The sequence below is a fragment of the Mytilus trossulus genome, chromosome 5 (genome assembly GCF_036588685.1).
Source record: "Mytilus trossulus isolate FHL-02 chromosome 5, PNRI_Mtr1.1.1.hap1, whole genome shotgun sequence".
Taxonomy (NCBI): domain Eukaryota; kingdom Metazoa; phylum Mollusca; class Bivalvia; order Mytilida; family Mytilidae; genus Mytilus; species Mytilus trossulus.
The window spans coordinates 59,921,241-59,945,821 of record NC_086377.1 but is presented as its reverse complement, the minus strand read 5'-3'; the positions used below and the strand labels follow the sequence as shown (position 1 = coordinate 59,945,821).

The 24,581-nt window shown below is 32.6% G+C and overlaps 1 protein-coding gene across 1 annotated transcript; it reads left to right on the top strand.

Moving 5' to 3' along the window:
• Window positions 1-5,825: 5,825 nt before the first annotated feature.
• Window positions 5,826-24,281, top strand: LOC134719766 (growth hormone secretagogue receptor type 1-like). Its single transcript, XM_063582724.1, has 3 exons — window positions 5,826-5,925; window positions 20,766-20,834; window positions 23,261-24,281. The coding sequence occupies exons 2-3, from the start codon at window positions 20,795-20,797 to the stop codon at window positions 24,226-24,228; spliced, it is 1,008 nt and encodes a 335-aa protein (XP_063438794.1). The 5' UTR covers window positions 5,826-5,925; window positions 20,766-20,794; the 3' UTR covers window positions 24,229-24,281.
• Window positions 24,282-24,581: the final 300 nt, after the last annotated feature.

Here is a 24,581-nt window from a genome sequence, read left to right as displayed (position 1 = left end):
GAATGTAATATTTTCAGCGAAAGTCGCGATACCTCAAACGCTAGATTCTTTAGCTTAAGCAGGTGGCTTTTCATCTTCAGCGCTACTAGACTTTACACCTTTAGCTCAAAGACTTTATATTTTCAGTAATAGTTTTTTTCTTTATCTTAATCTTTATAGTCTAAGTGCTAAACTCTTTTATTTTCAGCGCAAATACATGTTTATAACATCTCTGGTGCTGGGTTTTATTTCTACAGCGTTGGGACTTACATTTCAAACACTGAACTTAGAATATGCAGCGCATTATTTAAAGACAATATATCTTAAGTGCGTGGCTTTTCATCTCCAGTGCTATATATTAAATCTTCAGCTAAAAACGTTCGGGTTATACATGTACAATTTATCTGAGGGTGTCAAGCTCTTAAATTGTACATCTACAGCGGTCAACTTCATAGATATAAAAACTGTATATCAAGTTTCATCTTCAGCGATAATCGTAACATTTTTAGCGCAAGTCCTTTCATCTCAAGCACTTAACAATATATCTTCAGCGCGTGGATTTTCATCTCTAGTGCTAGTTAGACTTTATAAAAATCTTCATCCCAAAGTATTTTTGTCTTCAGCGAAAGAGTTGACATCTTCTTCGCTAGATTTGCCCTCTTCAGCGCTAGATTTAACCTCCTCGTCGCTATATTTGACCTCTTCAGCGCTAGATTTGACCTCTTCAGCCCTAAGCTACATGTATACATTTGTACATCTTCAGCGCGTGGCATGAAAATAACGAACTTTATGACTCAACTTGATGTCGTTATATGAATAGGATACATGGTACATGTGCATACAATAGCACACTGTGGATTCATTCATTTTCGTGGATAACAATTTTCGTGGATTGAAGAAAAACTTCCTTTTTCCTGGATATTATATTTTGTGTTTTTCAAAAAGACTGCATTTAATCTTACAGCAATTTGCAACTCGTTGAATATTTAAATTATCGGTTTTCTTGTCCCTATGAAATCAACGAAAATTGGTATCCAACGAAAAATAATGAATCCACAGCATTTTGCAAATCGTTGAATATCTAAATTATCGGTTTTCTTGTCCCTACGAAATCAACGAAAATTGGTATCCAACGCATAAAAATGAATTCACAGCATTTTAATTTATTAATTTATTAATTTATTAATATATCTTCAGATATCGACATGTTTACATGTATGCATCTGCTCATACTACAAGCTGTCAAAAGGAATTTTACTGACTAATGTTTTTGTTTTTTTGACTATGAATAACATGTAAAATGTATAAAGTTATTTGTATCTATTTTTAAGTCATTATTGATGATAAAAAAAAACATCATCAAATAAAAAAAAATATGCGCTAAGATATAAATATTTTATGAGTGACGGAGGGAGCGTAGGTTCCTCTTTTGATTGACAAACACTACAAGCAAAATCCATTTCCGCCAAAGCAGCTGGTGAAAAAAGTCTAAGATTATATTCCATAAATGGTAAGTGATTTTTTTTCTCATTCTCCAATTAGAAGATGAATAAAACGCATCTCAATTTTTGTTCTTCAATTAGAAGATAAAAAAATACATGTCACCTTAACGTACTTTTGATTTTGCGATCTGTAAAGTTGCTTTTGTATTGAGTTGTTATACATATGAAAAAGATTCATTTTTATTTAACAGTTTAAATTTTACCCTTCAAAATTAAAATAAAATTAACATTTTCAATCGGCTGTCTCATTGCTCGCCATTACAATGTAAATCCTGCCGAACAACTTTTTATTTCTTTTTAAATTGCTCTCATTCTTAATTATATAATACTTGTTTACATCTAATATTTGCCACTGGGTGTTAACGAAACACCAATTGAAGAATTTATCAAATTTACTACAATGTAGTTGTTCATAAAATATAAAAGTAATGTCTTCACTCGCTATAGATGTCACCTGCTTATCGTCTGCTACCCCCGCGGATAGCATTTGGCAGAAGTATTTGCATGGATCGATATAGATAAGATTTATTACGTACATTTCTAAAATTTTCCGTTTGGGAAATACATGTACGAAGAAATTTTAATTCCCATACCTTTTAAGCAAAATTTACCTCAGCTACATGTAGATTTTATATTCTGTTTGGGCTCTTTTGATCATATAGATACTGGAAGATGTGGTATGAGTGCCAATGAGACAATTCTCCATCCAAATAATAATTTATAAAAGTAAACCATTATAGGTCCATGTACGCGGCCTTCAACACGGAGCCTTGCCTCACACCGATCAAAGCTATAAAGGGCCCCAAAATTATGTTTGTTTTTGAACGTTACCCAATTTAGCGCTTTTAACTTAATTAATTTCAAAAGGGGTACTCTTATTTATTAGTTGAGATCCGCGCCAAAAAAATCGACAAAGTAACAGACGTATGTTATCATAATACAATGTATGCTGATTTCTGAAAATAAAATATTTCTCAAGTTTTATAAATGCTATTATACACTTAAGTAATTATATTCAATAAACTTTCTTTTCTAAATATTGCCACCAACTATTATACTCCGTACAAGAAAACCAAATGACCTAAATAATTATTACAATTACCCCATAAAACAGATCGTTCCAAGTAGGCTAACAAGACAAGACGCCTTGTGGATCTTTTAATTTTTTATCTCACCTAAATCTTAATCGAATTTTTCAAGAAACGCATAAGGAATTGTAAATAAAAGCAATAAAACTGACAAAATAACCGTTATTGTCAATTTCTAACTCTGTAATATCATTGCATGATATGGTTTGCATAATCTAAGCAGATGGAAAGTGTCTAAGATAAGAACAAACACGGGAACTGACTTTCCGTAGATAAAATATCAGCGAACACGTCGTACTCGGCCATTTTTTTGTGAAATTCGCATTAAATTGCTTTTTAATAGATAAAATATCTGCGGAGGAATCTCATTTATACAATTAACGTGCAAATATGCCGAACACGTACTCGGTCGGTTTCTGTGAAATTCGCGTTAAATTGCTTTTCCTTAGATAAAATATCAACGGAGACTAACGTGCAAATACACTGAAGAGTATTCGGTTTGTGTGAAACACTTCGTATAATTGCTGTTTTTCAATTTTTGTTGTCATTTCTAAGAGTTGTATATGTTTGGTGTGTGCTCTCCAGCAGAAAAATCCGTGTTCAAATGGGGCGATGATTTGATTGTGCTGGATAAACAGAACCACAGCCATACACTTTCTGTAGGAATTGGACGTTATATGCTGTGCAAGCAATTGCCATCGTACATGTATATTGACCTATGCGCACTTCATGTCAGAAAACAATCGTTGAAACATCTTTGTTAGGGGTCCTAATGTGTCCTTTGCAAAGCAACATGTCTTTTCTCTTTCTAATGACAATCTATTTATTTTTTGCCTTTTCACCTGCGAATCAACCCGCTTTGCCAAAACATCCTATTCGATTAGGTATTTTAGATCTGAATATTTATGAAATGTTTGCAAGGCAGTAGACGTTTTTCAATCAATAAATCTATAACAAAATTTTATTATGTACAACATGTAAAAAACGCCTGAATGTAAACTGTAATGTAAGGTAACACTTGGGTTTTAAAGCCTCGGTTCCGTGTCAGATTATTGTTACCGTCTATTACCTGGATCTATCTTTCAAAAGTTATAAGTAAGACATCATGAACTATTAGATTTTAGTCAGAAACTACTTTTCCCTTTTCTCTCTGTCGAAATATCAGCAAGTTTCTTTTTTTCTACATAGGACAGGAGTACTATGGAAACCTTTTAGAAAATGCCTTGTTAATTTTTGGGGGAAATTTACAGAATTTACCATTTAAAATAACTTGGGATTCAAATTGTACTTTAACAAAATTATGACACTATCTATATTTGCATCTCCCTCCGATGCTGTATTGGTAACAGTTGCATATCAAAAAGAGGGGGAGGGGTTCCGGATTTGAAACCCCCTTTTTTAGACGATCAATGCATTTGAATGGGGACATGAAGTTGGACCCCCATCCCCTCTTTGTCCTGGGTTAGGAACCCCCTTTATTAAATAAAATGGCTGGATCCTCCCTGTGTAATAATAACATTGAAAAGAATAACACTGACACCCATGCACTGACTGTTTATTTGGTGTCGTACATTCGTTTATTATTTATACTTCTGCAATATTTAATTTTTAATAAGATACAAGGTAATTTTTCATAAAAAAAAAATTAACTCTTGAACAATTTACATCATGGTTTCCAATAGATGTTCTAGGACACCAGCTGCGAGAAATAATGTTTCGATATGCCCCTTATATTGCGGCAAATTAATTTTTCGACATGCCCCTTGCGGTGTAGCAAATTAGTTTTGTTATTTTGTAATATTGTGTTACATAATAATCAACATGTAGGAAATTAATATAATTCGGGTTATCTTCAACTGAGAAAACACATTGATAGTGTGAGCATTATTTGACAATTAATTCTCATCTAATAGGCTACAATAGTTTGAAAATGTTGAAATAGTATTTTTTATGCGCCAATATTATACCGCTTATCGTTAACATGGTAAATATAGAGTCAAGTTGATTGAGCAACTTTTCTGTATTCGAGATAAATAGTTACATTGTAGATTAATTTGATCAAATATCAACGTAAAACATTACAAAAGCAGTATAGTAATCGTAGACATGAAATGAAACTGAAAATGGAAACAGGGAATGTGTCAAAAGAGTGAACAACCCAACAAAAGTCCAGAAAACAGCCGAAGACCACCAATGTGTCTTCAACACAGCGAGAAAATTGCGCAGCCGGAGGTTGGCTTCAGCTGACACCTTACAAATGTATACTAGATTAGCGGAAAATTGTACGTCACACTTAACTCTGAAACACACACCAACCAATCTAAATAGCACATAAGACTAACAAAGACGAGAGGCAGACACAACAACGCGCAAATTAAATGTAAACATACTACAGTGAAACCTGAATAAGCCGGAAACCTGTCTAATCTTAACTTGTTATGAAGACCAATCATGTCACATTTTATGCATTGTGAACCCTATGAAACCGAATACCTGCCAAAACCGAACAACACCCAATGACCCGAAAGGATTCGGTTTAGTCAGGTTTTCAAAATCTCAAAATAATTATTTAGTTTAATCTGGATTGCCCATGAAAGTCTCAAAGAAATTCCAATGGGTTCCATTTATGATACAGTCATAAAGTCTTACATTATTAAAATATAGTTACAAGAATAGGACATCATGATTTTGGCAAGTTCAAAACTAATTCTATTAAAATCATATTTGACGACGAAATTGACTAGATCATTTAACCAGTAACAGGCTATAATTTTTCTATCAAAATTGTTGCTTTCCTTTTTTGACAGAAATTTCTTTACATCCGATTTAAATTTTTTGTTGCGCTTTAAATCTTTTTTTTTTTTGCGATAGTTGGATCAATCCTACACATTCTTTACAGTTTTTAATGATTGATTGATTGTCTCGAAACGTCCCGATTTTAAAACAACTAAAATGAATTTAGAAATAAGTTTCAGAAACATACATGGGTTAATCCGACATATACCTATCTTATGTACATTTCACACCTGAAACGTATTCTTCACACACCAAATCTATATGACCTTATACCTTTGATCCGCGAATACAACAGGGTTATCCAAAAATGATAAAGAAAAGAAATGTTATCCAAAATTTGTAAGTATGTGAGAGTCTTTGAAGTTTAATTAAATTTGTTAATACTGAAATCTTATCAAAATGAAGGCAATACACAGAGAATGTGTTATCAGACTACTTTTAAGGTTCTGCGATAAGTAATCGATCAAGTATTTTTACAGTTCTATCAATGATCAAAATAAAAGAACAAGGATAGGATAATTGAAGAATTTCAATTATTTATTTGGAAAAGTTGACTGAAGGTATGTTTCATTTATTTATTATTTTTTTTTATTAGAAAACTACGTTTTTAAGAATTATATTTTATTTTGTTTTCTTCTTCGTTATTAGTTTTTTTCTAGTACGAAGAAACTTTTAAGGATTGTGATTATACTTGAAGATTTTCAATTATTTATTCAGGAAAGTTAACAAGAGGTATAATGATACTGATTGTTGTATTTAATATTTAAGTATATTGTTAACCTTTAAAAGGCTTTTTTTTTATCAGTTCTAGGTTTGCTGTCCTTTATGAAGTTGGATATAAGTATGTTTCTTTTATTTTTATCATTTTTTAAAACTACTTTTTCGAGATTTTCGTTCGCTCCGTGATTGTTTTTAATGTTAAGTTGTTAAACACCATAGAATCTGCTGATAGTTCTTTCAATCTTATACAATGAAAGAAAAAAACTAAATCAACTAACAATTTATTTTTCTATTTCGTAATAACCGTATGTCGAAAATTGTATTTTTACTTATTATTAGATATAGGAAGATGTGGTGTGAGTGCCAATGAGACAACTCTCCATCAATATAACAGTTGCCGTTTTATTACCGTTATTTTTGTAAAAAGAAAATTAAGAAAACTATCTTTGTAAACATATTGTTGAAGGCCGTACGGTGAACTATATAGTTGTTAATTTCTGGGTTTGGTCTCTTGTGGAGAGTTGTCTCATTGGCAATCATACAACATCTTCTTGTTTTATATTGAAATATATTGTTGTGTTTTTTGTTAGGAGATAAATGAAAATACCCCGCAATAAGACTTACAAAAGAAGCAAGGAAAAATTCTGTTATAGCTGTCCTTCGTCAAAGATTGTCTACCAGATATTTTATGATACATTTATAATACAAATACCTTGAAGCCGAATAAAATATCTGCTGCATTGTATGCCATCGAATTAAGAGGCATTTTTTCCACAATTGTTTACCGAAGCTTAATTGTTCTTTCATGTAAAAAAGTGGTGATTTCTAGAGCAAATATAATAATAAAGAGATGCGGTTTGAATGTCAATGAGACAACTCTTCACTAGAATCCAAATGACGTTGAAGAAAGTTTTTGCTTTGTGTTTTTCCTGCTTTTGATGCTGTTTATTTAAAATGTTTAATTACGCGATGGGATATTTTCACAAATTTTTCATCAAAATTCAAGGAGACTAATCTCTCGAAGAAATATTCCAAACAGGCTTATTTAACAACAGTTAAAAAAAAGTGCTGGAACTTAAGATTCTTTCGTCTATTGTCCTTCAGAGAAATTTACAATCATAGAACTGATTAAAAGATTGAAAAAAGCTTAACGTCAAGTGGCAAATATCGCATGCATTTTCAGGTCGAGAACCAATCAAATGTTAAAATACAACTATAGGTAGTTTTTGTAACAAAAGATTTCCTGTGAATTTTTACTGCCACCGGCAAATTAGGTTAAACAATCATTATGTCGTAGCTATAATTCCATTTTATTTTCACGAATAGGACTACCGAATTAGACAGTTTACCGGGTTTGTACTAAAATGAGCGGTACGACGGCTGTCACATGTGGAGCAGGATATGTTTACCCTTCTAAAACACCTGAAACCATCCCCGGTTTTGGTGGGGTTCGTGTTGCTGAGTCTTTAATTTGAATTTAAGACTTACAAAGACCAGGGTCTCTTGACTTGAGACAGGCGCAAAATTGCAGCGGGGTAGTGCTTGTTTATTTAGATCTCAACGCGCCCCGTATACCTCTAGCCAATGTGGAAAAAACAAATACACAACAATACGCACAGTTAAACTCAGTGTAAGAGAAGTCCGAGTTTGGTGTCAGAATATGAAACAAAAGAAAATAAAGAAAATGACAATAATACATAAATAATAACAGACTGCTATCAGTTACTGACATGCCAGCTCCCATCCTCAATTAAACTGAGTGAAAGATTATGTCTTCTTTATATGAATATCAGGCACAATCCCTCTCATAAGGGGTTAAGTATTATACCATCGTGAAATATATGAGAAGAACTTAACCCGTGTCATGCCAACAACTGGTTTTAGAATAAATGTGTTTAATTCCGATGCAAAGTTTAAGACCTTATAAGTAAATCTATATTAAAACCAAAAACTGCAATCTTTAATGACCTGACAACATTATCGTAACTATATCCCTCCTTCTAAGTCTGTTTAATGGTTATGTGAGCGTTTGAGGTGAATACTGACATTTTTGTGATTTGTAAAGAATATTGCCATAAAAGATTGAATATGAAATTCCTGAACGTATGCACAATTGTTTGAAAAGTGCAAATTTAACAAAGACTAATAGGGGAAATCAATTGTGGTATTACACGTATAGGAATATGTGGTATGTGTGCCAACTAGACAACTATCCATCCAAGTCACAATTAATAAAAGTAAACACTATTATAGAATAAGGTACGGTCTTCAACATGGAGCCTTGGCTCACACCGAACAGTAAGCTATAAAGGCCCCCCCAAAAAACTAGTAGCATGGATAACTTTGGATATAAAGTTTGTCTATATCTTTATAAAAAGTGTTTACAACCCAGGTGTGAAATGTAAAAAGAAATAGAATACATATGTGACCGTGACATTAAACATATTAAGTTCGATACACGAAGGAAAACTCAAAAACGTCTGTACCTAAAAGTAGACATTAAAAACACCGTGATTCGTATATATGTTACAAGGTCATTTTGATAGAAAACCTATAATAAAACTCCGATTATAACACGATTAAAAAGTATACATAAAGATAAATGCGTGCAGAATACTTTTAGAATTATTTCACATAATTTTACACCGCGGAACTCACAGACATGTTCATTTTTATCTTACACGATGCACAGCATATTGCTGACTTTGCAATTTAAATTTTACAGTAGGAAATGAATATCAATTTAAGAAAAAGTGTTGAGATAGAAATATTTTCAATAGTATATAGTTTGTCTGATTTGTTTCCCTCCAGGAGTTTAAAGTAGTGGAAATTGAAATTAAATAATGACTGTTTTCAGACTAGAATTCTAATCTTAGCAGGTTGCTACCTTCAAAAGGAAATTGAGAACACGGCTGTGCATTAGAATTAAACTTAAAATCACACTGTTCCAGAATAGATAGCACTAGTGCTAATAATTAGAAAACTATTTCCATCGTTTGTAGACATAAACATGACATTATTCCATTTACAGTTGTAGAAAATAGGTCAGTGGAAATTGAAAACGTGTTTTATATTTGTCATTTTTAAAATATTCATGATTTAAATTAGTATTCCTTCAATTTTTGTGTTCGTGTACATATCATCCTTTTGCTGCATTTTAAACAAATGGGACTTCGGATGAAAACGAAAACAACAGCTTTCAGAACTGACACAATTGAGTTTCCATAAGGTTTCTGGTCACTTCACGAGAAACAAACGTTTGCTCATCCCTCATTAGTGTCATTTCTACGCCCTATTTTTACATCGCGATGACCTTGAGGTCATTTCGATGTATTGCTATCGTCTAGATTACCATTATGTAAATTAGTTTTGGGTTTGTGACCGATCTATATTCATGATAAACACGCGTACATAAACGAGCTCACCATAAAATTCCTTATCCTTTGATATAAAAACATCTGTTCAATGAAAACTGATAAAATATGTGTGTATACAACATAAACTAATAATATAAAAATGTTTTGTAGTTAGAAAAAATCATTAATAACATCAATGCACCGTTATTGAAAAATTGTGTAAGGGCATGCGGAAAAATATCTCAAAGAACGTTTCGCGACAATACCGGCAATGACTGGTAGCTCTGTAATTGGTTTTGCGGGAAAATATGAATGCCTTCTCGTATCCAATCTTTTAGAAAATCGAATGTTTACATAAAAGTGACCACCACTCACTTGCATTTAACTATTATTAGAATAGTAGAATAGAATGATATACAAATGAATGGAAATCATATATAAATATAACTGTTATTTGAATATGATATAACAAGAAATTAGTGTATACTGATTTGTATCACTTCAATATATTAGTTATTACGGTGAAGTTGAATTTCCTGTCATTTACTCATCATCCACGAACGAACTTGTTGTCTCAGAAAAAAAATTAATCTCTGTACATTAATCTCAGTTTCAGATAAAGAGATATGTGATTTTTTTCTGAGACAAGTGCTCAAGACCATCCATAAGAACTTGTGGTCATCCGATGTTCAGTACTTCAGTACTTTGATTAATGGATCTAGTAAATGTCAAGCGTATCTTACAAACGCAAGCTGTGTTAAAATGTATCTATTGGTGGTCAATTGTTCATGGTCATTTGGTTGCCACAAATTCATACCAAGTACATTGTACTTGAAAACTGGCATTGCAGGTCATAACGTATCGGCATTTAGGAGAGAGGACCAAGTCTAAGTTCAGAACAACGTGTACTTTCTTTTCAACAACTAGTATTACCCATTTGAATATCGGCCGAACGTTACTGTTGAACATGTCCAATTGGCAATTGATATACTAGTACTAGTAATGTGCACATCTATCCAGAAAGTTAACCAAGGTGTGGAATCCTTTACCCTAGGTATCGTAAGAGAAGTGAAATTCGTCACGTCTAAGTCTTTCCGGTCTTTTACCACCACTCGCTCAGAATCTTCTCTCACATTTTTTTTCACTCCTGTAATATTTAAATTGAAACACTCCAAAGTGACGTTGGAACATCTAGTGATAAATCATATAAGAGTAAATAATTTTATAAATTCGATTGTGAAAGGCCATAGTGTATTTCATTATTAAATTAATCAAGATATATTTGATCCATTTAAACCATCCTCAATTCATCATATACAGAAACATTTGAATATAACATATATTCCTTTTCAAGAAATCAATTTGTTTAATCAAGGAAATTAAAGTACATTCGAAAACAACTTTTTTTTTAGGGATGAGTAGAATAGTTTGTCACTTTATAATGTATTTTTTTTTATGCATGTGTTTTATGGTCCGAGTACAAATATAGTCCTTAGTGTGGACAGTGTGTTACTTGCCAATGTTTGTTATACCACTTTCAAATTTATTTCTCCATGTTTTATGCCTCACATTGCAAGTTGGGGGGTGAAATGACACTGTAAAAAAATTTGGGTCATAAATATTAATGTAAAGTAGTAATTAAGTCCAGCTGAAAAAGGTAAAAAATTACATATATGTAGCACTTCGGAAGCTGTCAAAAGATTTCAAGACCCCCTCAACATACAATTGTCCATATTTTGAGTTAGCGCTGATGAAGTTTTCTATAATTTTGATATAATTTGTCCCAAAAGTAGTACAACACACTGTAAAAATATTAGTAGCGCAGGTGGGATTTTTTTAATTTTCATTTATTGTCTAAAAGAAATGCACTACGAAATAACTGTGTACTCGGACCATATGTACTTTTTGTGTTCCGACTGATAAACTGAATACATTTTCATTTCCAAAAAGAGTATGACAAATAGTCCATTTGCCAATTACCGATTTGATTCTATTGTTACACACTTTTTAAACAAATTACTTCCCTTTGTCAATCGTAGGCTGGTTCCATACCGGACAAGAATCCCTTTTGCCAATGCAAAGCATGCTGAATTGAAATTGATGTATCTGCGGTTTAACTATTTTTTCATGAATTTTTTTTTCTGATGTTGTAAGTATTGAGCTAAACAACAAATTAATGTAATTAAAAGATTTTAAAACCTTATAACTTACTCACATTACGCACAGGTAAATTTGCTCTGTCTCCATTGTAAATAAATAAAAATAATGTCCGTCATAAGGGAGACAACCAAATTAGGGATCTCTTACTAATTACCGGGTCAATTACGGGAATTGGCAAATAGCCTATTGAAAACTATTGTTCCTTTGACAACCAGCTGATTTTGGTTTGTGTTCGACCATAATTATTCTCTGTGATTAAAAAACAAGACATACAGCAAAAAAAAAACCAACAACACCACAACAACAACCATCAAACGAAACATAAGTTAAACAAAATGTCTTCCCACCAGGACATGCGCACTATTCTGACTCCGAAACAACCGGTCCTTGATCATAATCAAAAACACTGTGAAGCGGATATGCAGCAAATACAAATTCGCAATAAATAAAAACATCTGCAAGTCTGTCAAGCAGCTGGTAATTTGATAGATCTTACAGAAAATAAAAACTATTTTGATAATGGATTGTTAAGGTGTCATTATCTAAAATAATGAAATGTATGTGATATAATTATCCAGGACCTTAAGCAGCTATATCGCCAGATCTTCAACAATGAACAAATCTCCTACCGTTTTATTATGTAAAACAAAAAAATAATGTATGGTTGTCTAAGATATAACAATATATATCCTGGAAAGTCCTAAATGACGAAGAAATGAATTAAGCAGCTACAGAAAAACACCCAGTCTTCAACAATGAGCAAATTTCACACCAAAACATTATATAAAATAAGGTATGAAATATAGTTGCTAATGATGTAACTATCCAGAACCTTAAGCTACTAAAGTTCATTGCCCGGTCTCCAACAATGAGCAAATCTCACACCGTTTCATTATGTAAAATAAGGAAATATGTGGTTGTCCCAAAGACAGTCTAAATGAGGTAGAAATGATTTAAGCATTTTAAGTCATCTTCGGGTCTTCAACAATAAAAAAAATCTCATACCGAATAGTCAGCTATAATAGAGATGTACGAAACCCTGTTAGTGCCTAGACGTTTTATCGATAGCACTGGACCTACATTTCCAGCGGGGGACTTAAAAGGTGTTATCCCTTAACCAAAATAGATCAAATTGTTGACTGAGCACCCTACTTTTTATTGTGATTCAGAATTCAACTTTGTTTTTAAACTAGTGTCGTCTTATTTATTTCAGTTAATTATTCAGATTTCTGATGTATGGTATATATAGCTGAGACACATGTATCTACATTTGTAATTGACGTGCATACATGTATCTCGACTTTAAGCTGTTGTACAGCTCGCCATAGCAATTTCTTCTTTAATTCTTTTTTAACATGGTGGTCTGAAAGGGGTCTTTTATGTCTACTCTATATTTTTAGATCGTTTTTCTATTTTCGTTATACGTTTTTCTCATTTTTCTCAAACTTTTATATTATCAAATCCTCCTACATGTACCTTCCCCCTCCCCCCCCCCCCCCCCCCCGAGCCTTTGGTCATTATTCCTTTTCCTTCATTTAATTATTCTTTATCTCTTTTCTGTACCCTGACCCACTAAAAGACTATGTAAAACTGAAATAAAATTTACAAATTATGTTCATGAATGATTAAGCTCAATCCTATACTATATAAAATAGTCATTTTCTAGATATATCAGCTCTCTTTTGATAGTTTATATTAGATTTTTAAAATCCAAATATTTTTGAATCTGGCATTCTGAAAAATGCTGTAATTTATTGAATTCGTATGCGTTTCAATCACAAAAGGATTTTACCATACTTTTATTTAACTGGAAAATATTACATTTACCACGTAAATCAACGTAACAAAAGCCGGTATTTATTAAAACTAATAATAATTTTAAATATTGAATTTTTCCATCGTAAAAGTGACACAATTTAATATCATTGAAGAAAATTTATCGAAAGGTCAATTAATATGCAACACTCTGTAAAGTTTTATTATTAAAATAAATTGAATTGAAAAGACAACGATTTTTATGACGTCACGAAAGTGCTAGTTCTTTGCTTCACTATATTTATCCCTTTTAACATTATAGATCATATACGCAACACTCTTTGTAAAATTTTATTATTAAAAATAAATTGAATTGAAAGACAACAATTTTTATGACGTCATCGAAAAGTGCGATCTTTGTCTTCACTATATTTATCCCTTTTAACATTATAGATTCGTAAGAAAATGCATTTCTTTATTAACAATTTGTGTTATCTTATGATTTTATTGAAATATCGACCCAGTAATGTTAGCGACACGCTTAGTCTAGCATTTATGATTGATGGGTCCTGTACGCTAAAAATCCAGTCAGATAAATAGCCTCGCTTTCGATATAAGATGGTCTTGTGGGGGTCATCAAATTCTATATTCTTTAAATTTTTAAGTAATTTTCTCTAATCCAAATAAACTGTCCATTCTTCTATATATATTATATTTCAGCACGTTATTTTTCTCTATTTATTATTTTTTTGCCTGATTTTCGCAATTGTTTTCGCTTTATTTTGCAAGCTTTCTTATTGTTTTCTATTCTTAGAAACTCATCCAGATCCTTCTAGAAGAATAATGAGCATTGAAAGTACTCGTATTTGCTATATTTTCAATTTATCTTCGGGTCTTTAATGTTCTTAGTATATATTGTAGGTGGTTTTGACACTTTGGTGATGAATTTGACCCAAAATTAATTAATTGACTCGTTAAAGCGGTTAGAATACGAACGACAACTCTGATTTTGTTTCGCTATTGCAATAGAAAATAAAGAATATAAGCTGAACTATGACATTTTTTAATAGAATTTCCCTTAACGCGGGAGTCCGACCTGGTGTTAGCGATCCTGTACATATGTATGTACAGATATACAAATAAGTAGATGTGGTAGAATTGCCGAAAAGCATCTCCAACCAGTGGCGGATTCAGAACTTTGCATAAGGGGGCGCTGGCTGGCCTAATGGAGGGACCCGCTCCAGTCATACTTCAGTGATTACCTATTTAATCAAGCCCCCCCCCCCCCCCCCCCAGCCCCCTGGATCTGATAAACGCCTATGTCCACCAATAATGGTAAAACAAGTAGGTGAATAGCAAGAGGTCATTGTTACTAAGGTCTTTAAAATGAGTATACAATAATTATTTTTTAAAACTCGAACTTCAACTCTAAAGCGAAATAAAACTCAGAACTCCAACTCAAACTTTAGGTCGATGCTTAGCAATAATTCATCAATCAAGGATAGTTTGTCTGTTTAAAATAAGCCAAAGATGTCCGATTGTCTTACATTGTCATTTGTTGGCCTTTTATAGCTGTTTATGTGGTATGGGCTTTGCTCATTGTTGAAGGCCGTACGGTGACCTAAAGTTGTTAATTTCTGTGTCATTTTGGTCTCTTGTTAACAGTTGTCTCATTGGCAATCATACCACATCTTCTTTTTTATATATACCCATTTGATAAAGTCTTTAAATATCTTATGTTATTAGATTTAACTACTGAATACAGTGAAACCTGATTAAACCGAACCCTGAATAAACCGGAAACCTGTCTAATCCAAACTTGTTTTGAAGACCAATCATATCACATTTTATGCATTGTGATCCTGATGAAACCGAATACCTGTCAAAACCGAACAACATCTTATGTCCCGAAAGGGTTCGGGTTCGGTTTAGTCAGGTTTTACTGTACAATCTAAACTGAAAACAATTTTATCGCAGCACTCAAATAATGACACATCTTTATCATTAACAAAGTCATCTAAATAACATCTTTATAGAATTATCTTGTTTGACAACACGGTACATAAATAGTCCATAAATACCGTTTTATCAGAACAAACAAATTATAATTATTGATTATTAACTAATCAGATTCTGACACAAAATTTATTGCAGCATTTACGTAATGAATGATGTAAAAAAATCAGCATTGTGCAATATTGTAAATACTATTTTATCAGAACAAACAAATTATTATTGATTATTGACCAATCAGATTCTGACACAACATTTACTGCAGCACCTACTACGCACTAAATGATGTAATATTGTAAATTATGAAGAACTGTTTACGCAAAACTATCCCTATAAAATGACACAATCGTTTATTTACTTGAATAATTATTAAAAAATCTACAGATAATTTAAGGGACGTTTACATTTACGTGGGTCAGAATGGGGGAATGGGGTATCAGAATAGAATATTAGGGGAAAATTATTAAAGATATTTTTTTACTAAAATTGAACCCAAAACAATAATGAATAGTGAGAAACCATTTTCTTTAATATAAAGAATACAGAAAAATTAATAAAAATAAAGGGGCCAGCTGAAGGAAGCCTCCGGGTGCGGGAATTTCTCGCTACATTGAAGACCTGTTGGTGACCTGCTGCTGTTGTTTTTTTCTTTGGTCGGGTGCTTGTCTCTTTGACACATTCCCCATTTCCATTCTCAATTTTATAAAAAAAATACAGAAAAAATGATAAAAGATTTATAACGAATACAGAAAAAAGGATAAAAGATTTATAAAGAATACAGAAAAAAGGATAAAAGATTTATAAAGAATACAGAAAAATAGCATTAGTAAAGATCGACAGAATACATTTTAGGAACCCTCATCCATACCCTCACGTACAGATGACGCAGTTAGTGTAATAAATATATTGTCTTATGGCGACATCAATGTGTTTTTGACTTGTGTCTTCAGATTGCGCAACATTAATGAGAGTCGAAATATACATATCTCAAAAGTCAAAGACATGGCTCAAAAACGTTCTTTCGTTTTTTTTTTATATTGTTTAAGAATTCAAATGAATATTTTTCTCTAATAGTACACGGTAGTATAAATTTATAAGGCATAGATTAGATCCGAGTTATTTCGTAGTACATTACTTTTAGACAAGAAATGAAAATTAAAAAAATCGACCTCCGCTTTCTTAACTTAATATTTTAAAGTGTATTGTACTATTTTTGGGACAAATTGTATCAAAATTATAGAATACTTCTTCGGCTCCAACTTAAATGTGGAACATTTTGTGTTAAGGGGGTCTTGGAATCTTTTTACAGCTTCAGAAGTGCTAATTTTTAACCTTTTTTAGCTGGACCAAATCACTACTTAACTTTAAATCACTTGACCCATTTTTTTTACTGTGTAACTTCACCCCAGTCCCCTCTGCTTTCTATTAGAAGCATACAACATAAAAAATTTTTTTTTAAAGGGGCGTTCAACAACAAAAAATTGGCAAATAACATACTGTCCACATAAGTGACTATATTCGTCAAAGGACGATAACTGTGTACTCATGACCATATTTTTGCTTGAATGTGCACAGAATATATATGTCCATGGTGATTTGCCTATACACACATACAGTGTGATTTGTTGGGAACATGGCTATGAATCGCCATCAAGGTGGCTTATAGCAACATCGATATTTGAAACAAATAGTATATTTGTAAAAAGATATTATAGGAAGATGTGGTGTAAGTGCCAATGAGACAACTCTCCATCCAAATAACAATATTATATTGAAGTTAACCATTATAGGTCAATGTACCGCCTTCAACACATAGCCTTGGCTCACAACGAAGAACAAGCTATGACGGGTCCCACAATTACTAGTGTAAAACCATTCAAACGGGAAAACTAACGGTCTAATCTACATGTATATAAAAACGAGAAACGAGAAACACGTACAAATTACATATTAAACAAAGGACAACTACTGTACATCAGATTCCTGACTTAGGACAGGTGCAAACATTTGCAAGATTAAACGTTTTAATAGTACCAAATCTTCTCCCTTTTTCTGAACAATAGTATAACATCACAACATACAAAAAAACACGATAAAAGCAGCTTAAAAAAATAAATTATAAAAATAAAAAAATAAATCATATTTTGTATATAATCATACTTTTCGTGTGGTATGATACCAAAATAATCCGAAATTTTATTTGCTTGAGAGGTGAAGTGATTGAAAAGCCAGAAGAAAATCGTTACTTTTTTTTTATCTCACTAAATTTATTAGAGAAAAAAAATGCTTTGGTAGACGTATTTTTAAAAATTGATATGCGTGTGTCTCATTTTCTAGTTGCTTCGTATAATTATGCAAATCGTTACATATTCTGAAATAATATCCAATGTATCAAAAAGAAATGATTAAAATCCATTACCGTGAATTATAAATTCTAAAGGGAGCGGCAGGAAGATGCCGTCATTATTTAATCTAAACCTTAAAAATCAATGAAATTAAACGCAGAAGTGAGTCTGATGATTAAGACCGATTTGCTGCCGACAAGCGGTTTGACAGTTATATTGAATTTTATGATTTATAAAGTTTCGTATTTTTCTAATTAACGAGTCGTTCATCATTTTATTGATGAACTACATTTTTAACGGAATAATTTTATTCAAAACAAAGGCTGGTATCTATGTCTCTGGTTTATTTACTAGAGGAAGTATTTTTCCATACTATCATAGCAATAAATTATTAAACGTGTTGTTTTCCATTTTTACATCTTCCCGGTGCCGATACCTCTGCTGGTGGGCTATCAGTCCCCGAGGGTATCACCATCTCAGTAGTCAGTACTTCGGTACTGACATGATTTAACAAACTATACTAAAATAGATATAGGAAGATGTGGTGTGAGTGCCAATGAGACAACTCTCCATCCAAATAATAATTTAAAAAGTAAACCATTATAGGTTAAAGTACGGCCTTCAACACGGAGCCTTGGCTCACACCGAACAACAAGCTATAAAGGGCCCCAAAATTACTAGTGTTATTGAAAGACGTATTTCAAATAAAATCAAGTAAGTAGGACCACCCGGGGAGGGGGGGGATCGGTGGGGGGCTGGGTGGGTACCTTCGATATTTTTTTGGTAGGGGTGTGCCATTTTTGCCTCAAAAAACGTACCCATTTTAATATAACATTCACTGAAATTCAGTACCTATAGTTATATAAATAAGAAAGAATGACCTATACTTATATACAATATTTAAAATATGACCCATGCTTGTATAAGCACTACATCATCATCACTTATAATTCACAAATATACCAGCTACCCATAAGTTTTTATATGAATTGACATCGTGTGGCGCACATATATCTTATCGTTATATATTCTCAATAGCATATTTATATATGATATGTAGATCATAGTACCCCAAATCAATATACAGTTATCAAACGTAAATGCATTTTAATATAGGATGTCATTAAAAAGTAGGGTCATTATAATATAAAATCTCGCAAAATTATGACCCATATTTTTGGCACATTCCCGTATACCCAATAATAGGAAGTTACCCCCCCCCCCCCCCCCCCCCCCCCCGTGAGTAGGACAGTAAATAATATCCAAGGGCAAGACTCGTCAACAATGCAACAATATGTGTACATGTACTTTTATATATTATTCCATTTGCTGTTTAATCAAACACACTTTTTAATCTTTCATTTTTGATGAATTAAAAATGTATCATTCGGGCTTTCAAAATACTTTATTATGCATTACTATTTGTACATTATATGTAATTAATTATGCAGTTTTATTGAATAAAACGCTAATTTTCATCTTTTATTTTTTGATAAATTAAAAATGTATCACTCGGGCTTTCAAAATACTACTTTATGCATTACTATTTGTACATTATATATAATTAATTATGCAGTTTCATTGAATAAAACGCTAATTTTCATCTTTCATTTTTGATGAATTAAAAATGTATCACTCGGGCTTTCAAAATACTTCATTATGCATTACTATTTGTACATTATATGTAATTAATTATGCAGTTTTATTGAATAAAACGCTAATTTTCATCTTTTATTTTTTGATAAATTAAAAATGTATCACTCGGGCTTTCAAAATACTTCATTATGCATTACTATTTGTACATTATATGTAATTAATTATGCAGTTTTATTGAATAAAACGCTAATTTTCATCTTTCATTTTTGATGAATTAAAAATGTATCAGGTTGCATTAATTTCTCCATTATCTGTGTTGCTTTATACGAAACAATCTTCAAAAATATTGCAATTTGTTGTTTTCGTATTTAAATTTATAATTAAAGAGACGTCGTATAGATATTTTGTATTGTTTGGGATCAGCACAGTTTCTTTAATTAAAATCTGTCTACATCTATGAATCTATTTTAATACCTCACGCCTTTATTTTTCTACTGTCACTGTTTTCTTATAATTATATCTTGGATCATATAACAAACATACGGACAATAACACATAGATTGCTATGGCCAGGAACAGTCGAATAGTCTGGTTTAATAAACTTTTTATTTTTTTACATTGAAACGACCTTCTTTACGTGACCTGTTTTAAAAAAAATCAGAACAGGAGCAAAACAAAATAAACAGGAGGACAATGACTTACAGGTTGTTTTTACCAGGAGTAGTCGAAAAGTCTGTGTTGTAAATTACTTTTTTTAGAATATATGACAAAGTCTGGTTTACTAAACTTTGTTTTTATATTTTACGAATTTGAGTTTTCTTAGATTCATTAACAAAAAAGTTTCTTTAATACTGCACAACGTATTTGAGAAATCGCGTTTTCAGAACAAAACCATTTTGCGGTAAAACATAGATATTCTAAGTCAAACTTAAAACTTTTATTTATTTGTAGATACTCAAATTGTTGTTATAAATATACTAACTCACATTAAATCGTGACATCACAAATATAATATCGTGATTGATTGTTGGTTGAATTAAACGTCCCGTGGCAAATATTTCATGCATTTATAGAACGATATTACAAACATGCCTCTGAGTACATCTTTAAAATTAAAAAAAACAAGCTTTATATACTCAATAGAAATTGATAGTGACTGTATTTACACATATAGCTAATTGATATATGTCAAATCGAAACATAAACTTGTAACATAAAATGTTAGAACGGAATCAATTAGGTAAACGAATCAAAATAAGTTCCGTGAGATTCGTTTGTGTTGGTCAAACACATTTTGTCACAACTCGGCCGATTCCACCGATTAAGAAGAGGGTACTTAGCGGATTCGCCCGAGGATTGCCGAATGGGTGAAACAAACTGGACGTGTCAGGCAGGATAAACCATGTTTTCCTGGGTTTTGATTATAAATGTCTTACAATCTGTTTTGATTTTCAGATTGATACAAGCAGTTAACAGCAGTGGCTATGGAGTCGAATGGTACTAACCAAACATTATTTGCAGTCGGTAAGTCACGCTAAGACCACAGAGGTGGTTATATTTTCAATGGTGTTAAACTGATAATCGTAACTGGAATTACGACGATCCCAATATGGCGACGGCATAAATAGGTAAAAATATGATAAAGTATTGGTATAGAAAAACCTTGTAACTGAGTAAATCGTGACAACAACGGGCTACATTTGAGAAAAATGACTGAAAAGATTTTACCCTTTCTGCCGTCGCCATATTGGGATCGTCGTAATTCTAGATACGATTATCAGTTTAACACTAGTGATGTTATTGTGCATTAGATACTTGGTTGAAACGGCTAGTACATTTTTTTGATACTTTTCTTCTAGACGAGGGTCTAAATTTGGAGGAAAAGAATATAATGCGATTCGTTTCGATAGTTTCACTACTAGACTAGTATTCCTTTTTGTTTGTTTGAACTATTTTGTATCCATTATATTTTAGCGCCCCGTTATTCTCTTTTTTTTTCTTCATCATTTTGGTTTATTTTCTATATTCTTTCTTTTTGTGCTCTTTGTTCTGTATATTATTTTTTGTCTATATTATTCTCTGTTATGAAAACCCCATCCAAACCCTCAAGTATCGGACCTAGCTATTTACTATTCAGCATTTGTGATTTGCGTGAAAACAAGGGGTTAGACTGATATTATTTTTGATGCGATTTATTTTCTAACAAAGAGAGATAATCCAATCTGAACTATGTTCAATATATGAAAAGGAGATGTGGTATGATTGTTATTAAGCCAAGAGACCAAAATGACACAAAGAATTAACAACTATTATAGGTCACATTCCGGTCTTCAACAATGAGCAAAGCCCAAAAGGGCATACCGCATAGTCGGCTATGAAAGGCTCCTACATAACATTGTAAAACAATTCAAACGAGATAATCAACGGCCTAATGTATGTACAATAAATGAACGAAAAACAGCAATTTAAAATGATTATTCGTTAGATACGAAAGGGAAAAGTTTATAAAAGAGTGACGAAAGATACAAGAGGGACAGTCAAACTCATAGATCGAAAATAAACTGACAACGATATGGCTAAAAATAATTAGACAAACAGACAAATAAAATTACAGAAGATACAACAGAGATCATAAGTTATGTGGTTCTGCCAAGTAACCATTGATTATAATATATTAATACCAGCTATCAAAGACATAACTTTTTAAATTATGGATGTTCTCTCCTCTTGGTTTTAAATTGTTGCCTAATATTCGGAATCCTCTGGTTTTATCCATGTAGTGCTATTAAAATATTTTACCACTAACTCATACTTTTCTTTCCATAATTTAATTACATATAGTTTGAAATATCATCTTTGAAAATCATATAAAATCCTTGTTATTTTGTGAAAGAAAAGAAGGTGCCGATGTAAAAAATATGAAAAATCTGGAGAGACTTTTTTCCCGCCAAATTGTCAACGGCTTATATCTCGGAAATGAGCAGAGCACACGAACCCTGAGCTCTATTAGTGTCTGCCTTTTTTGGTTGCTTTTTTTACTTCTTTCTCATAAAAATCTTGAAACAGAGCATATGAAAAAATAAAGTTGGAACCTTGCTTTATCTATATCACCTAACGCACAGACTACAAAAATGAACAATGCTTGTGATATCAGATACACCATAAACAATATCGATCTACTGTCAATATTACACGACCAATCCTGTGTGACGGAATTGCTTCCCTTAGAACATGTAGTAGATACTTAGTCAGCCGCAAGCAGTTGAGTTAAGGAAGTAATTCTATAGCTCAGCCGGTTAACGCGCTGCCTAGAAACCTAGAATCCTAGAGGTCCCGGTTTCGAGTCCCGGTGGAGACAAAGAGGACTTTCTAAGATGATTCATGCTCTCCGGTTACATTGGCGCCAAATTAAATAACTCATGGTGGTTAGAGAGGAATTCTAGCTATACTAGTATGTTTGTGTGAATCTCATAATGGTATTAGGTAGGGGAATTGTGACGGGATTGCTTCCATTAGAACATGTGGAAGATACTTAGTCAGCAGTAAGCGGTTTAGCTAAGGAAGTACGTCTTAAGCTCAGTCGGTTAACGCGCTCCCTAGTAACACAGAGGTCCCTGGTTCGAGTCCCGCTAGAGACAAGATGATTTTGTAAGATCAATCATGCTCTCCGGTACACATGTTTCACTTTGTTTTCCAGATAAATCTTCAACAAATAGTTATGTAATTTGATTGATTAATTGGTTAAGGTAACTTGTTGCGGGGAAGCGCACACAAGCTATCATGTCTCTATATGGGTTTATTGGAAATATATATAATATCCCATTTTCAAATGTCAGTACAGACTATTTTTTTCTTGTGAGAAATAACACATTCAAAGCTATTAAATGTACCAATAGACATATCCATTCTTAAACTGTTGTGCTTTGATCTGAAAGTTTTGTATATTACAGGGCAATATCCAGGACGATGGGGATTTTGGACACAGCAGATTTTAACACCGATTATAGTCGTTGTTGGAATTGCTGGAAATCTTGCGTCGTTTTTATTGATGAAGACAAAGTCATTCCGAAAGAAATCTTACAGTCACTTCCTGTGTGCGCTGGCAGTATTCGACAGCCTATGTTTAATAAATCGGCAAATAACATTGATTCATGAGATGATGGTTGACAATGAAAAAGATGGCGTCTTTACGTATTACAGCGACCTCTCGTGTCAAATGTTTAGCTTTTACGAACACGTGTGTTACCTAATGTCCTCTTGGCTTATTGTTGGAATGGCGGCTGAGCGAGTTGTAGCCATGTGTTTTCCATTTAAAAAGACATTGATCAGAACTCAAACAGGGGCTATAGTGACAATAATATCAACATTCGTGGTCATGTGTTTCACCCAAATATTCCGTTTTATCATGATGAAAAATATCGGGGGAGTGTGCCAAGGCGATACATATGAACACATAGAGTACATCAAACTTCATATTTATTTTTACCAACTAACACTAGTACTCTGTCTTCCTTTTTTACTGGTTCTCGTATGTAATACGTCAGTCATGTACCAGATATACCGCGTGCGAAAAGCAGCCGTCAAATCAAGGTCACGTGTTGTAATGAGATCTCACAAATCAACGCTAATGTTATTAGCCATCGCATTCACATACCTCATTACCATGTTACCATTGGTGTTAATATCATTTATTTGGATGGTTGCCATGGAAAACGCAGACGTATCAATGGTTATCTCCCTTTATCCTATTCAACAGTGCGTGTCCGTTATTTCCTATTGTAACTATGGTGTCAACTTTTTCATTTATATTTTATCTGGTCGATCTTTCCGATTGGAATTAAGACGTATCTTCTTGAAGGAACAACTTCAAACCACGTCAGCTACGAGAACTAGAGAGGAATTTTTGCGACTGCAATGAGATATAGAATTTTAAAATGTTTGACTTTTTTAACGAACTGCTAAACTAACATATGTAGGAAATGTTGTCGTTTATGTACCTTGGCGTGATAGCCTATGTTGTGGTATGAACACTGGACACTTTTAATTTGCAAAACACTCATTTGCAAATCCGCCGCCGCCTCAAACAAAAGCTACAATATCATGTATATAACCAAAATGTGCGGAATTACATGGGATTCAATTATTTCATTGGTTTTCTACTGTTTCTTTCATATTTATTTTGCAATTTGAATTATAAAAACATGGGATTTTCAATATCCCATGGGACAGGGCAAAATCCCATGGGATTGACCATTATCCCATGGGATTTTT